The following is a 16,301-nucleotide window of genomic DNA, read 5'->3' as shown; positions in this document are numbered from 1 at the left end:
ATATAATATTATTCAAAAGGGGGATTGATATTGACGTCTTCAGGCTCTACCTTCGTGTTCTCCTTCACTGTGACGGTGTTCTTCTGGTTCTTCTGATCTTGTTGTTGGGGAACCCAATGGAGATTCTGAAACGGTTAGAATAGAAAGTGCTAAACGTGCTTTGAGAAGAAGGGGTCGCTTGTAAAAGTTGTTAGATCTAAGCTCAGGTTCCCAGAATTCCCAAAAGATACCGGATGCTTCAAGACCTACCGCTGATGTGACTAGTGGTTACTGTCGTCGTGACAATTGTTCCATCATCTTCACGATGGCTTTCCGACTCTACGGTTTGTTCGACGTCTTCTGGAACCTGCTCCGAGGTGCTTTCAGCTACAGTTGAGCGTTGAGCAGGGGATGGTGAGGATTCGTCAGCCAAACGGTTCAGTTCTTCCCATCTGAAAATTCGAAACTAGAAGTCGTACCCGACACAATTATACTCACTTTTGCTGTTCTTCCTCGTTCAATGGGACGGTTCGGTCACTGATGTTCTCGTTGACTGCCACGTCATCTTCATATGTTGTCGTGATTGTTCTTTCTTCGACAACTGGGCCGTCATCCGTGTCATGAACATGTCGTTCCGTTCGGACAACAGTTCGCATCTCGGCTACTGGTGCTTCTTCTGAAAAAATATTCCCGTTTCAATAAGTACTAATCAAAATTTAACTTTGCATGAAATCAGTTCTTGAGAAAATCGATTACTCACCTTCCAACTCTGGTTCTTCTGGTACGGGACTGTGATGAACTGGGGCTGAATATGATGGTTCTTGTGCAACAGTCGTCGATTGTTCCACATGATGAGTTGGTTGAATTGGTTCTCTCGTGACCAAATCTTCTGTTCTTACTTCTCTTTTCACCAAAGTAGCGGCTGGAACATCTTCGAAGTGACGAATTGGCTCACGCTTCTGACTCGGCGAATCAGCTTGACTGTAGTTGATCAATGCTTCTGGCTCTCCATATGCAATCGATCGGACGATATCATCTCTTCCAATCTGTCTAAGGGCTAGGTCTAAGTTCTCTTGATTGGCGTCTTCCTTCTTGAGATGAATCCAGATTTTCAAGGTGTTCTTGCATTCTTGAGTTGGGTAATGTTTCCTAATGTGTTGAATATCTCGGTGTGGAACTTCGAGAGCACGTCCAAGACGTGGCCAATCTGCTCCAATTCCTTTCAGTACATTTTCATGTACAAATTCTGGGAGTTCTTTCTCGAGGGCTGATCCATATCGTTGTTCAAATGGAGTGGAGTCCCTCTTTGGTGCTGGAGTTGCTTTCACTTCTCCAGTATATTCTGGAAGTGAGATAGCCAATGTGCAGATTGGTTGTTGTGGTGGAAGAGCATCTGATCTGATCTTTGGCTCTGCCATAAATCCGATTCTTCCTTCTGTGGCTGCTTCAGATTCATCCTTTGATCTTGTCTTAACCATGAATGCCAATCGATTCTCTTGGAATGGAAGGAAGAAAAGTGAAAGTTGATCTCCAGATTTGGTAATTGGAACGAGATTTCCAGAGAACTCAAGGAATTGATGTTTTCCCTTGAGCACTTCGACATCTCTACTCTTGGCAATTAACTTGAAATGTTCTTGTTTTTCCAAAGTTTTGTCCTCCTTGTCGTCAGTCATGCAGAACACACGAAGTTGTCCTTCGACTGGGAAAGTTCTTCTCGCAAAGACAGCAAACTTGGCCATGTATGGGATGGAGATAGCCTCGTTGTAGACTTCTTGAGCCATTCTAGCAGCATCACGTGGTGTTTGGCAATCCATTAACCAGAATCTAGCAGATACAGTTGTAGTGAATGATACCTCATCTCCAGTGAATGTCAACTGAGTTGTTCCAGTGATATCTTCCCATTGAGCTGGTGCAGATCCTCCAGTAATTGAGCACAATAGTCGAAGAGTTGGTGGTTCTTGTCCTTGTTGTCCAGAATACTGAGTGAGCATTCCCTTGTTGTTACTTTGTGGAAGTGGTATGCAGAGGGTAATCGGTTTGTGGAACTTCCTCCTACGTGGCTCAACGGTGACGATTGGTGAGACAGCGACACGATTTCCGTGGAGTCGAGTGACCATTTCTTGTGGAACTGGTTGAGCTTGCACTGAGACTTTGATTGTCTTGGTGAGTGATCCATCTGGGAAGATAGCTTGAACACGTGGAACCACAGATGAAATGATGACTCCTCCTTCTGGTCCAACGCAGTGAACTTCTTGACGGACACGGGTGACAACGGCGAAATACATTGGGAAGTCACTTGTGAGGATTCGGGTGATTCTTGGAGTTTGAAGATCATCAAGTTGAGCAAGATCTTCAGCATCGAATGACTCATTCAAGACTTCTTGAACTGCATCTTCTGTTGCTTCGAGTTGATGTTCCTTCCAGTGTTGTCCGTCATCCGATCTCAAAATGACAATTTCTCGTTCACGATCTCTGAGAGATGCAAAGTGTGGAACTTCGAGAATGACTGGTCCCAAGAATTTAGCACCTGCTGGAGCCATCTCGAGGATCCTTGACGCAAGTTCTTCTCCTTCGCTGAGTGGTGGTGGATGGGCAAGCTTGTCCTGAAAATTGAGAAATATTTTCTGTTTCAGTTACTACACATTGAGTATTTATCTTCAATGGTGCGAAGGCCAAGCAAAACTTTACGAACCTTTCTCAAGTAGCGGCAAGTAACACGAATTGGTTGAGAAGCTTTCCTTGGTGGAACAATAATTCTGACTCCAGAATGACGGCATCCACGCATCGCTCCTCCACGTGCATCGACGAGGAAAGAGATGAGGAAACTAAACATAAAACGATTAGATTTTGGAAATGAACCATTCGAAGACCATGCAGAAGAGAGATAGAAAACTGAATAACACGAGAAATGACAACACGATAACTAATTGGTGTTCAGTTTCAAATTGAAACAAACTTACGTTCTGTGTTGGAGTTTACTGCAAAATGACGACGGTTTAGTGATTTATTTTAATTGAATTGGGAGAGATTGGGTTAACCAAGAGGGATGCCAAATCGGGGTGTGTAAGGGGGAGGGGCTTGGAGGCGCTTGTTTAAAAAAATTTTAAAATTGGAAGCATTTATTTCAGATTAAATCGAATAGTATCAAAGCATTGACCTAATTATGAATTCAGCAAGTCGTCGTAGCGAAGTGTTTGCACACACTGTTCAGTTCTGTGCAAACATCACACGACAACTTACGGACTATCAATGTATCGTAGATGACTGTAACTAAAAAATTATTTTGTTTCTGTTTCAGAACTTCTATGAGTTTATTTTAAAAATTTCAAAAATAATAGTCCTTCCCCAAAGTTATGAATCTAGAAAAAATCAAGCGCCAACAAGCCCCTTCGCCATGAACATTGTCGGTTCACGTCGTCTAAAAACTAACCTTGGTTGTGTTACATGATGTCCAATTGGAACGTTGTCAGCATGTCCGTTCTCCAACATTGCTGCTCCACTTGTATCATAATTTCCAGTATGAATCGGATGATTCTGTGCACGTCGTACAAGTTCTTCCAGATTGTCTTCTGGTCCTGCACCGTGAAGTGGTTGTTGTTGGAATTGACCAGAAATTGATCCAGCTCTTGGAGCAATTCCAAGTGGTTGCGAGTGTGATGTGGCAATTGGAGATGATGTGGCGACTGGGGCAATCTTGGCGAATTCTTTTTCTGGGGACATGCCACCCGAGTTGACTTTTGGAATGGCACCACCGTTCTCGAGTTCTTGACTTCTTTGGAGGAGCTGAAATATTGAAAATTGATTTTGAGAACTGTGAGATGCACTAAGAAAAAAGAACTGAAGAAGCGAAAAAGAGAGAAAAGAGATCAGATGCGAATCTAAATATTTTGATTTGACCAGTCTCTTTCTCCAACTTTTTTTACTGCCAGCTTGTGCTCTGATTTCTCTTTTTCATCATAATCTTTGTAAGAAAGGCCAGAAAGAAAAGAAGAAAAGAGAGTGTACGAACCACATGTCTTGTGGCTAACGGTGTACTCGAGAGGGCACTCTCGCTTATGATGTGTGCTTCTGGAGCAAGATTCGAAAAGCCAAAGAGAAAAGAAGAAGAAATGAGATGAAGAAGAGGAAGGGATGTGAATGTGGAATGGCACATTGAGAAAGAAAAAAGGATCGATTTTCAAAATAAATGGACTCTTTTCCGGTCTTTTATTCCTCATTCTCACTTCTTCTTTCCCCCATCTATCCCATGCAATTTCTTCATCATCATTGCTTGAATTCTTCTTCTTCTCCTCTTTTTTTCGATTCGTTTTGTTTTGAATTCTCAATACCGCCTTTCTTTGTTTATTGGAAAAGAAATAAGAAACGAGAGAGGAGAAGAAGGTGTTCTGAGGGAGTATTGGTATGTCGGGGGGTTATCTTATCTTGAAATAGTTTTATGTGTTATTCACATGTGCAAGGAGTGATTCAGAGCGGTGCTATAAACAGTGTGCTCAATCAGCGGTCTTTCTCTCTAGTTCTCCCCCAATTATTCCCTCATTACTCACCTGTTCTCCAGTATGGATCATATGAACTCCTGTCGAATCTTGCAATCCTTGTGTCAAATTATCGGAGAAGTCCTTCGCATGAGCCGCAGCTGCTTCATGTTCAGCCGCTTGTCCTTCATCTTCCGACTCGGAGAACATTGTCTCGTTCATCGCCTCCGGATTCTGTGGTTTATATCGTTCGTCGACTGTTGTAGTCTCTGTGATGACAGTGGTTTCGGTAACAGTTCGGAGGGTTTCGACAACCGAGACGTAGCCAAGACGTTGAGCGATCGAGAGTGGAGTTTGACCGGTCTGAAAAATGAACGAATGAAATTGCGGTTTCGAATAAGCCATTAATTCAAAATCATATTCAAAATTTGCTTTCAACTTCACATGTGGGACTCTAAATATCGATCACCAAAAAGCTAAAATGGTCAAGGAAACTTTCGAAAATGCGACGTTTTGGTCTAAGAAGTATGATGATTTGATGAATGAGCCCAAAAGCTTAGTGGCTCCAAAAAGGGCTTACCGCAGTTTGCTCGTTCGGTGATGCTCCATTGTCAAGAAGGTATCGGACGCAGTTGTTATGACCCTGTTGGGCGGCTTGGTGAAGTGGAGTGTACGATGCACGAGTTTTTTCTCCAACATCTGCTCCGTTATCAACCAAGAATTTGACCATATTGAGTTGTCCAAAGTGACAGGCAACATGAAGTGGAGTGTATCCTGCATTCGTTTTACTGTTGACTTCAGAACCAGAATCATGAAGAATCTTTGCGCATTGAACATGATCTTCTTGTGCACAAAGATGCATCGCAGTGAGTCCGTTGTTAGCCTTCGCTTGCACATCTGATCCATTTTCAAGAAGAAGTCCAGTAATTTCTTTGTGTCCCTCTTGAGCAGCAAGATGAAGAGGACTGAATCCAGCTTTTGACTTTGCATTTGGATCAGCATTGAATTGAAGAAGTGTCGATGCAATTTCCATTTGATTTTTCTTCGCCGCGATATGCAATGGAGTGTATCCATTCTTTGCTGCCGCCTTAGCCGAGGCCCCATTCTCGAGTAAAAGCATTGCAACCTTGTCGTTGTTATAATGAGCAGCAACATGGAGTGGTGTCACTTGATTCTTTCCTTCGATATCGACTGGAGTACCCCGTTCCAGAAGAAGTCGAACGACTTCAAGATTTCCATATTTGGATGCAAGATGGAGTGGTGTGAATCCCTTCTTTGTCAAAAGACTCTTGTTGGCGTTGTGATCCAGAAGAATGCCCACAACTTCTTCTTGACCTGAAATTTCAAAATGTAAACGTCTGAAATAAGTGATAATTCTGAGTACAAACCTTCTTTAGCCGCAATATGCAATGGTGAGTATTGATCTCTTGTTGTTGCATTCGAATTAGCCCCAGCTTGCAACAAAAGAACAACAATGTCAGTGTTCCCCAAACGACTGGCAATATGAAGAGGTGTTTGCAGTTCTCTTGCTTGTGCATCAACCTTTGCCCCATTACGGATGAGTACACGAACAACGTCTGTTTGATTGGCACGTGCTGCCAAATGAAGAGGAGTCTCCCCACGGACTGTCTCAACATCTGGATTTGCACCTTGTTGAAGCAAGTAGATCACAATATTGATTGCTCCCATAAATGCAGCCACGTGCAACGGAGTCAGCCCCGATTCCGTTGTTGCCTCGATGGCTGCACGATATTTGAGAAGAAGTTCGACCACCTTGATGCGGTTCTTTTTGCAAGCAATGTGAAGAGGAGTGAATCCATTGAGAGCTCTCGAGTTGGGATCAGCTGATCTATCCAAAAGAAGTTTTGCAACTCTAACATGTCCACAATGAGCAGCTACGTGGAGAGGTGTCAAGTAGTCCACAGTGACGTCATCAACTGGAGCACGGTGATACAAAAGAGTTCTAGCAGCATCAACATGATCTCCCTGAGCAGCCATATGCAATGGAGCCAATCCATTCTTCGTTTTTGCTGAAATAGGTGCTCCCTGAACAACCAGAAGATCGACAACTTGATCGTGTCCTGAACGTGCAGCACAATGCAATGGAGTCAACAAGTCTTTTGTTCTTGAATCGATGATAGCTCCACGAGCCAACAAAACATTCGCCATATTGATACGTCCCCATTTTGTTGCAACGTGGAGTGGACTGGAAGAAAAAAGAGAATTTAGTTGATGAGACTCAAAAAGAAAAGGGTGTATACGAATAAGGAGAAGAAGAAAGACATGTCTCTTTGTATGTGACACAATTTGAAGAAGTGCACACTTGGGCACCAGAAGTGTCCCCAGAGACTTTTCTTTCTTCTTCTTCTTATTCTAAGGAGCTCTTTCGTTTTGCTGTCTTTTTTTTCTTTACATAAATTGCATTATACAAAGAGAAAAACGGAGCACATGGGTCTCCGATGCTCTTGAGATTCGAGACCACGTGATACTAATTAGGACTAAAATAGTAAATACGATGGGAATGATATTAATTGGATCCTATTTCAGTCAAGAGATTTTTAGCTCTATTTTCTATTTTAAAAAATAGTACTTTTGGAACTAGAAATTTTCTGATATATTGATGAATAAAAATCTTACCTAATATTGTGCCTAGCTTGATAGTTAACATTTGCTCCCTTGTCCAACAACAATTGTCCAACATTCTCGTGTCCGTAGTGAGCTGCGATATGTAATGGAGTGAATCCGGATTTTGATGTGACATCTGGATTGTGCTCGTTCTAGAAAAAATCATAATTTAGACTACAACCATTCTTGTTTTTTTTTTACCTGAAGCAAAAGTGTTGCTGCTTTCGTGTCGTCCTTCTTCGCTGCAATGTGAAGTGCTGGAAGTCGAACTTTTCCCTTTGCATCATTCTCCAAAAGAACTGCGACAACACGATCGTGTCCTTGTTGAAGAGCAACAGCCAATGGAGTGAATCCGTCTTCTGTGGAGAGAGCTTGATTGGCTCCATGATTGAGAAGGTATCGAACAACGTCTTCATGATTCTCTTGTGCTGCCATGTAAAGTGGGGTGAATCCATTGACTGATTGAACATTTACATTGGCACCGTTCTCGACGAGAATCGTGACGATGAGGGATTGTCCAGCAAGGGAAGCGATGTGGAGGGCGGTGTTTCCTTTCTAAAATTTGGAAAATGGAAGGTTTTGGTTGGGGAAAACAAGAAAAATTCGGTTTCAAGAAGATTTTAAGAATGAAAAAATTAATGAGTATTGTTAATTTTTCTGTACAATGTTTCAAAAAGGTTCTGTGTTTCTCCCGTTTTGAGCTGTTACTCTTCTCAAATTGTCTATTTTGTATTTGAATTTTAACTCAAAAACGCACCCTAGTAGCTGCATCGACTTGTGCTTGTCTCTTAATCAATTCTCGAACAACTTCCGAATGTCCTTCTTTCGAAGCGAGATGCAAAGAGTTTAATCCATTTGCATTGCTGGTGTTAATATCGGTTCCTGCTCGGAGCAATTCGAGAACTTTCTCAAGATCTCCGGCACGGGCGGCTCGAAGAAATGAGGCAGATCCTTCCTTTCCGGGTTCCGGAGCAGCTGGCGTCTGAGATGGCTGAGATTCTGGATCTTGTTTTTCAGCGGCTGGTGGATCGCCTTCGTTCATCATTACTGATGAAAGATTGATTCTGAAAAAAAAAACGAACATGTTACGTGTAAAAATTGTTTATGAATCAAATGGAACAAACTATAAAAGAAAGTTGAAACAGAAACAGATATGTCTCTTTTGAGCAAAGAAAATGTAGGGAAAAGGGAAATTTGATGCCACCATCGGGGAAGGAAGAGGGGCTCAAATTGGGCAAGAAGATGGAATAGAAGAGAAGAAGTAGAAGAAGAAAGAAGGAAGAAGAAGACATTCTTCTATTCCGGAGGGAAAATGAAATGAAAAAAGAGAGAAAGATAGGAGAAGACTTCGACATAAGAAGAGATGGGTTGGAATGTAGATCAAGAAAGGAACTTGTTACTTTCGAGGAATTGGGTCAGTGTGGGGATTCAGAGAGAAGTAGGGAGCCGCAAGGGAAACGTGAGTTCAAAAAAGTTACTGTTGCAATCATAGCTTGAATTCTTGATGACGATTCGAAAGCGGTCCACAATTGCAATGAGTATTAATATCAAATTGAACGTTTTGAATAGTCACCCAGAAAGTCACCTAGAAATTAAGTTTTTTCAAGAGCGGCAAACTGAATGACGTCTGTAGAAAGTGGGTAACCCGTTTTAATATCACAGCTTGAACTTTTTAGAACCTCAAATTGACGGGACTGTTTAAGAACTGGCATTTAATCGAAAAACCATAGAACGCAATAGTTCGTTTTTTTAACAAATTGCAACCAAAAAATAAGAATTGCTTTGATTTTTTCAGAATTTATTGCCTTTTTGTTTTCAAAAATTTCAGAACTTCTACTGCCCTCTACCACAATTCTCTATGTATATTCTAGGTTCCAATGTCTTTTTCGGAAATCATAAATTCTGAATGCAAAAGAAAACGACCAGAGGAGAAAAGCACTTTCTCGATAGAATGGGATGGAGGGAGAATCTACGAGAAACGGAAACCATAAAATGGTGATGACTAGGTGGTCCTTCCTGGTTTCTCTTATAGAAACAAGAAAGGGATTGACATAAAAAGAAAATGGGCAAAAAAGGAAAGTAAAAAGAGCACATGTGCTCCTTTTCTCTCTCTCTCTTCTAAATGTGGAGAGAAAGTCTCTGAGCTCTTGCTCTTTTCCCGTTTGAGTCTAGTAAGGAGAGTGTGGGAGAGCACAGGGGAGGTCTCTCTCCCACACAAGCATACACAAATCAACAAATTTGTGCTCCCCCTCCCTCTCCCTCTCTCGACCAACCCTTGCCTCTTTTGGGGGCCTCTTGGAGCTCTTGGAGCAAGAGCAATAGAGTGGAAGAGAGATGAGAAGAGAGTACGGTAGATAGAGAGAAACGAGAGAGAGAAAAAGAGGCTTTTGCTTCTTCTATTCTACCCAATGGCAAGTGTATACGGGGTGTTGGGTGAAGGGAAGAGAGAAGGGGGTAGGAGGCCCCCAAGGGTCCCAACGAGACAGTCGAAACATTGGGTAGTTTGTGGAGAAACTAGAGACCCCCTCAAGCCCCGCCCCATTTCACCCGAAGCCTCGTTGGCTCCACACACGACCAGAAGCTCTCTCCCCCAGTTTCTTCTTTCTCGGGGACACGAGAAGAGGGTCCTTTCCAGTAGTAAATTTGAAAGGGAGAAATAGTGGGGAGATCAGAGAGACGTTAGACACTCAGAGATTGGATATCATTCCACATTTTGCAAAGATTCAAAAGAGAAGATAGAGAGAAGAGTAGCCGATGGCATCTCTCTCTCTCTCGAAAGAGAACGACGGAAAAAGATTTAGTGGCAATGAGTCAAAGTCAACCTAGACAACAGGCGAAGGAGGGTTTCTGGCTTTTTGACGAGATAATTACGTGACAGGAGAAGATGAAAAACGAAAAAAGTTGAAGGGAATTGGAGAATAGGTGTGGGTGGTCAAGAAGTTCCGAAAACAATAGGTGGCTTATGTAACCGGAAGTAGCAAGGGCATGGATGAAGGGGGCGGAGTTTCAGGTGCCTTCTAGGGTAGTAGCTAAAGTTTCACCAAATGGTAACTAGGGGAACAACGTTATTAAGACGTGATACGGATAGTCCATAAACAGCGGAGGACACCAACTAAAAAAACCAAGACCGTTACTATTTAGTAAAGTTATTGAAACCGCAAAGTCATGTTATGAAACTCAAGTGGGCGTAATTCATTTCATAACCACTTTTTTTTTCTCTTCTTCTCATTTCAATTCATGGGGGTAAAATCGTCCTTGTATACTGTGTGATGACAGTAAGAGACGACAATTAGTGACCGTCAGAGACGAGATGAACGAGAGGAAGAACGGATCGAAAATGACGAGGATTCAATTAATTCTGGATGACATGGTATGGTTAACTAGGACTGTAATGTATTAGTTATGCAAACTTTTGGCAATTGCGCTCCATCGAAGTTTACAAAAGGATAAACGTTAAATCGCTCTCAAATGCCTTTGAGATTATCTTTCTCAGAACTGAGACCTAGGGAATTCTGAAATAACTGGTTCAGGCTTTGGGACACCCAATATAACTGATTGCAAATAGTTTGGATATGCTGATTGATGTAATATATGCTTTGATAATACTGATTGAATTGATTGTCTTTGATACCAAAAACTGAAAATCGAAGGCAAGTGCGAAAAAGGGAAAAGAAGAGAAATCGTCAAACCGCGAATCGTTTTCATGGAAAAATGAAAATAAAAAGAATAAAAATGGACATATATGTTTCCATTTCTTCTATTCGTCTTTCTCTTTTTTCTCTACTTTCCCCACATAAAAAATTCATCTGCGGAGAAATTTTCGGTGTGATGTGAAAGTGTTCGGTTCGGTACTTCTACAAAAAAGTTCTCACATTATTTGGCAACTTTCTGTCCAAGAGTGAGAGAGTGTGTAGGTGCAAGAGACGCAGAATCTCTAGGTTGGGAAAGATGACATAAAAGTGTCGAAGTTGTCGCTTCGAATCAGAATTCGTGGTTGGAAATCGGAAGCAAACCAGTTGATCTTTTGCCGTTTTCTCTGCGTTTCCCTAGATTTCTCTTTTTTCCAAAAAAGATTGTGTGTTTTGTGAATAAACATGTAAATAAATAAAGTTGGGATGGGGTCTATGAAGAGCTCAGCTTTTGAAAAGGACTCTTTGGGTGGAGCAGAGTGAGAGACTGTATGAATCCTAGTGACACAGACATCGTTCTATTCTATCCCAGTGGGGGCTCACTCCACATTGACACACACGCAATTGTTGCATAAACGAACATTTTGGAGGCTTTGGGCTGTGGCGGCGTCGGCGACGGCGGAAAGGCCAAGAGAAAACTGGAGACTTGAAAAGGAAAATGAGAACGAGAGAGTTAGGGAAAAGAGTTGGCATGATGCCAAGTAGAGAAATGGGTTAGTCTAGGATGAAGGAGGCTTTCAGATTTGATTGAAGTATTTAGGATCTGAAAATTTTTGTTATGCTTCTTTAAATCTCCAAATGTTAAAAGTTTTGGAGAAAACGTACAACTTGTTTGAACATCTTGTCTGGTTAGAGTTTAAAAGTAACTCTAATCTAATTTAGGTATAGTTCTGTTACAAATCCTTATCTCAATGGAACATTTTACTCAGATTGTTAGGAAATATAAGACAGTGATGAAACTCCAAAAGCCTCTCCAACTCCAGAATGCCTAGATTCTCCAACACGAATCAAATAGAAAAATCAACTAGGAAAATTCGACAAGCTAAACTCTCTCTCTCTCTTGTCTTATTTCTATTTCTAAACTGCTTCTTCTCCCAAACAACAACAAAAAAACTAGCTCGTGACATCTCTCTTCCATCCCATCGTCAGTATCCTTTTCCCGTTAGCTTCCCATCTAATTTTCTTTATTCACTTCTCTTTTTTCTTGGACCCTAAACAACAAAAAAGACGAGTCTCGGGGAGCCTCATCTGCTTTGAATATCCGTGTCGCCTCCAGTTCGAAGCTCTTTTTCTCCAAAAAAACACATCTCGTTTTTTTTGGAATTTCGGGAAAAAGAGGTCAGACTTTCGAATGTGAATGGGACAAGAAATGGGTTGAATGGGTTTTAGGCTTGGAAAAGGGTTTGATCAGGATTCGGGCATAAAAAATATTGAAGATAAAGGTGGAGAGTAAACACGGATTCAGATTGTGAGGTTCTGATGAGAGAGTATTTCAGAGTTATTGAGCACAAGAAGACTCAAAAGTTGGAATCTTATTGATGGGCAATTTCCGTAGAACATATCCAATAGAATCATATCCAAATATCGACCCCTTTAACCAAAATATGAAACAGTAACGATTGCATAACCCATCCATAACCTTATACTACCCTCCCTTCCCTAATCATTACAAAACATCTTTGCTTCTTACTCAACAAAACATAACTATCTTGATATTCAAATCTCTCTTTCTATGAGTTACGTTCTCCTGATTACGTCATCATCCTTTTACCAAACAATGCAAACGTCATCTCGAAAGAATACCAAAAAAGGAAAGGAAGGAAACAGAAAATACATAGCAAGAGTGGTGTTAATCCTTCTGTGGAATTTTTTTAGATGCTTTTTGTTGTTTTTCTACTGGAAATTCGTTTTTTCCCACAGTAATTGGAAGCTCCTATGGAGAAGAGGAGGTTTCAAAATAATGGATGGGTCACGGCTATTCATCACCTTTTCGAATAGAAAACATCTGCTCGGCGAGCAAAATGGCAAGACGGAGAAGAGAAGATTCATCTTGCTTCGGATGAGAATTAGAATTGGGGTGTAAAAATGAAATCTTTACAGTTTCAATGTGTCTATAGGACCAGTAGGAACTGAAAATTTCAGTGCAGATATAAATTTGCAATCAGGGTTTAGCAATATAAAAATACCGTTTCGGTTACATCATTTGCGCTTAAAATTTACTACTGAAAGGATGGGAACTTCGAGATCTCAAAAAACGTATCAAAATAACAAAGCAAGTCTCAAACTCATCTCTTCACGACTCACAAATCTTGTCTTTCTTCGAAAAAACACGAAAAACGGACACGAAATGGTCAGGTAAAGCGAGAAAATGATGGGGTTTATATTGTGGTCGTTTTGAGGTGTGGTTGTTTGGTGGAAAGAAGAGAGATTGAGGTGACAGAGGGTGTTATGTGGTGGCAAAGAGACGCTAGTGATGACAGGGACAGATGGCAAGAAACGTATTGGTGAAGAGGGATGGGTGGAAATGGAAATAGTGGGTGATTCGGAGAGAATCAGACAACTAGACACGAGTAGGTCGTAAATGGCGGAAAGAAAGGTCGTTTCTGTGAAGAATTGAATGGGATACGGGGTGCTAAGGGTGGGTGCTTTGTGGTTTTCGTTAAGTTTATTTAGGAGAACAATTTTGATTTTAAAATTTCTTGTTTGAATAGAAACGATACAGTGAGAAGATACCGTAACCGGATTGGAATATTTTGCTGAAACTGTAAATAGTGCTCTTTGAGCCTTTTCAAAAGTTATAACTGGAAGCTCAATTATATCATTTTCAATCACAGTCTCTATCATACTAAAAAATATCATAAGAGCCCATTTATACAAACTAATTTAGTAAATTATAAAAATAAACGTAGGTTTTGGCTGAAATTTCAGTTTTTAAGAGTATGGCTAGAATAATTTTAGTGATGTGAAAAAATATTCAGAAAAAAATTCAGCTTCAAAAAGTCCTCATCAGCATCGATGAGCTGTGATTAGTGATCAGTTTTTGACAAATTCGTGTTATGCAATTCTTTTTTATTTCTGTTTTGAAAAAAAAATGAAAAAAAGTTTAAGACTTCCTGAACCTTTTCCTAAAAAGAACAACATTTTTTGGGTTGGATTTTCTGAGATATCTCGTATTTTCAAAACGTTCATATAATTGTGACCAAAAACATTTTCAGAAATATCCGCTTTCTGAAAACTTTGAAAAATATTAACCCTAGCTTTGTGTTCATAATCCGTGCTTACTCAAAATTATGATACATCAAAAATTAGAGTTTAGCCAAGATATGTTTTCGAGTGATTTCAAAAAGTATAAAGATTAAATATTTCTCAAAAGATGCCCTCAACCGGATTTCGTACTAAACAAAATGTTGCAACACGGTTGTTCAGATCACTAAACAAATCATTTGGTATTTAGTGTTTGTGAGTCACCAACAGAATGCGCACTACTAAAGTCAAAAGTGTGTTGACATGAGAAGAAGAAAAAGAGAGAAAAGAGAGAGAACAGGTAAACGAGAAGAGAGATAGGTGGTTGAATAACACTTGAGAAATATCCCACCCAAATAGACTAAATCGAGACAAATTTAAGGTTGAGATATGGATAAGGAGAATGAAAGAGAAGAGATATCGGAAATGGGATCGTGTTCTCTTGATTTATTTCTCACGCCAAAAATTGGTTAGCTGGTTGAGACTCATGTCCGATCAGTTTCAGAAAGGAAACAACAACTATTTTAAGACTGATACAACAATCTTTCGAGTTTGGGTTTATGTTTAGAAAAGTGAAAAATGTTATTCAGAATCAATCAACGTCAAAAAGTTGTTCAGTTCAGATAATGCAAATCTGAAGCTGTAACTTCCCAGAAAAGTCTTTATTTCTCTTGATAATTTGATTTGACTATGCATATCCAAGCATTGTGTACTCCGCTCTCTCTTCTGTACACACACAACATGAAACAGTGTAATGTGAGCTAATTTCGTCGAAGTAGAAGAAGACAAATAAAGATCGGGAAGCGTCGGCAAAACGGAGAAAGAGAGAAAGTGGTTTTGGAAATGAGAGTGATGAATCAATTCAATTATTGTTGTGTTTGCAATTTGCAATGACCAGAATATGTTGGAAGAGGGAATTAGGAAGGAGGCTATGGTAAAGTGCTTCAGTAATAAGCTTCCCGGGAAGGCAAAAGTCTAGTGACAAATGTTACTGTTTCTAACAGAAATGAAAAGTAGGAAAGTCTCATGGATACTGTTCCTGAAGTCGTTCGGATAGTATCAAATGCATGAATGTTATCCAATTCCTAGAATTATATTTCTATTTTGGCTCGACTAAATAAAAAAACGTCAAATAATTTTTCCAGAGGTAGTTTCCAACTCTTTGACGTATGAATAAAGTATCCTATTTCCTTCTCATTGTCACTGGAACAATTTTCCACACGAACAAACACTCGATTCATTTGATTCCTATGCAGAAAATGATTTGTTTCAGACTTCAGTTTCCGACTCCGGGCTAATCCAAATCCGAAACATACTTAAAAACTGTGTCTTAAAATTAGCTTCTTCAGTTACACTTTTCTCAGAGCTTTTGTTTCGAAAAGTCTTGGTTTGAACTATTTCTCTGAAAATATCTATTGGCTACGTCCATGTCAGCTTTGAGAAAAGTTAACTAGGTTGTTCTGAAATTAATGACAGTTTGAACAGCTCAAACCACAAAATGTAGTGGTTCCTCTGTATTCTAAAAAAAATCAAAAAATCTAGTCACAGTAAATTTCAGATAAAGTCAATTTATTCAAACGTTGCAGTCTCTAATTTTACAATATATAATAATATAATAGAGAGTCCAGAATAATAGTGAATAACAGTAGGAGTAGTAGTAGTAGCAAGCAACAAAAAAAAATAAAAATCCAATAAACCACTGGGAAATTGAAACAAATAGGAAAAAGAGTGTTGCGAAAGAGAAAAATGCCAAACAATGGTTGAAGAGTAATCAAGTTTAGAATGGGGGAAAAGCGAGAGCTCAATGTAAGACAATAAAGCAAATAGAGAGTAAAAAATGAAGGACAAATATAAATAAAAACTTTTTTGCGAAAAAAAGAAATGATGGTAAGGTGGGATCATCCCTTTCTCCTCCACTCTCACGTCTACTTGCCGTCAAATAAGTAAACACAAACCATTCTCCTATCTTTTCTTTTCTTGTCTGTATCTCTTCACTTTTTTGCAGTTCTCAATGTCTAAACAAAGCAGATGGAACAACTATCAGAGAAATGCCGAAAATGATGAAACTGATAAGGGAATTCCTAGCGGTTTGTGAGTATTTTGCAGAACAAAAAAGCAAAATGCTTCAGCCCAATGCGGGGCTCGAACCCGCGACAACCAGATTAAGAGTCTGGTGCTCTACCGACTGAGCTAACCGGGCGGCGATGGCATGAAGTGTCGAGAGAAAATATCTCTCAAGCAATTGGCAGTGACAGTGGCAAAACGCATGAGAGAAAGAAGAGAAGGGGCATTT

At 40.1% G+C, this 16,301-nt stretch overlaps 1 protein-coding gene across 1 annotated transcript; it reads right to left on the bottom strand.

The window, feature by feature from the left end:
• Positions 1–39: 39 nt before the first annotated feature.
• Positions 40–8,121, bottom strand: GCK72_013631 (uncharacterized protein; the record flags this gene model as incomplete). The annotated part of the gene is made up of 12 exons (XM_053729916.1): positions 40–125; positions 250–431; positions 478–655; positions 740–2,582; positions 2,672–2,804; positions 3,410–3,762; positions 4,524–4,814; positions 5,032–5,786; positions 5,840–6,657; positions 7,089–7,228; positions 7,278–7,631; positions 7,834–8,121. The coding sequence occupies 12 exons, from the start codon at positions 8,119–8,121 to the stop codon at positions 40–42; spliced, it is 5,421 nt and encodes a 1,806-aa protein (XP_053584688.1).
• Between the last annotated feature and the right edge of the window lie 8,180 nt (positions 8,122–16,301).

This window comes from Caenorhabditis remanei, chromosome IV (assembly GCF_010183535.1).
Source record: "Caenorhabditis remanei strain PX506 chromosome IV, whole genome shotgun sequence".
NCBI classification, from domain to species: domain Eukaryota; kingdom Metazoa; phylum Nematoda; class Chromadorea; order Rhabditida; family Rhabditidae; genus Caenorhabditis; species Caenorhabditis remanei.
This window is presented reverse-complemented; position numbering and strand designations above follow the sequence as displayed.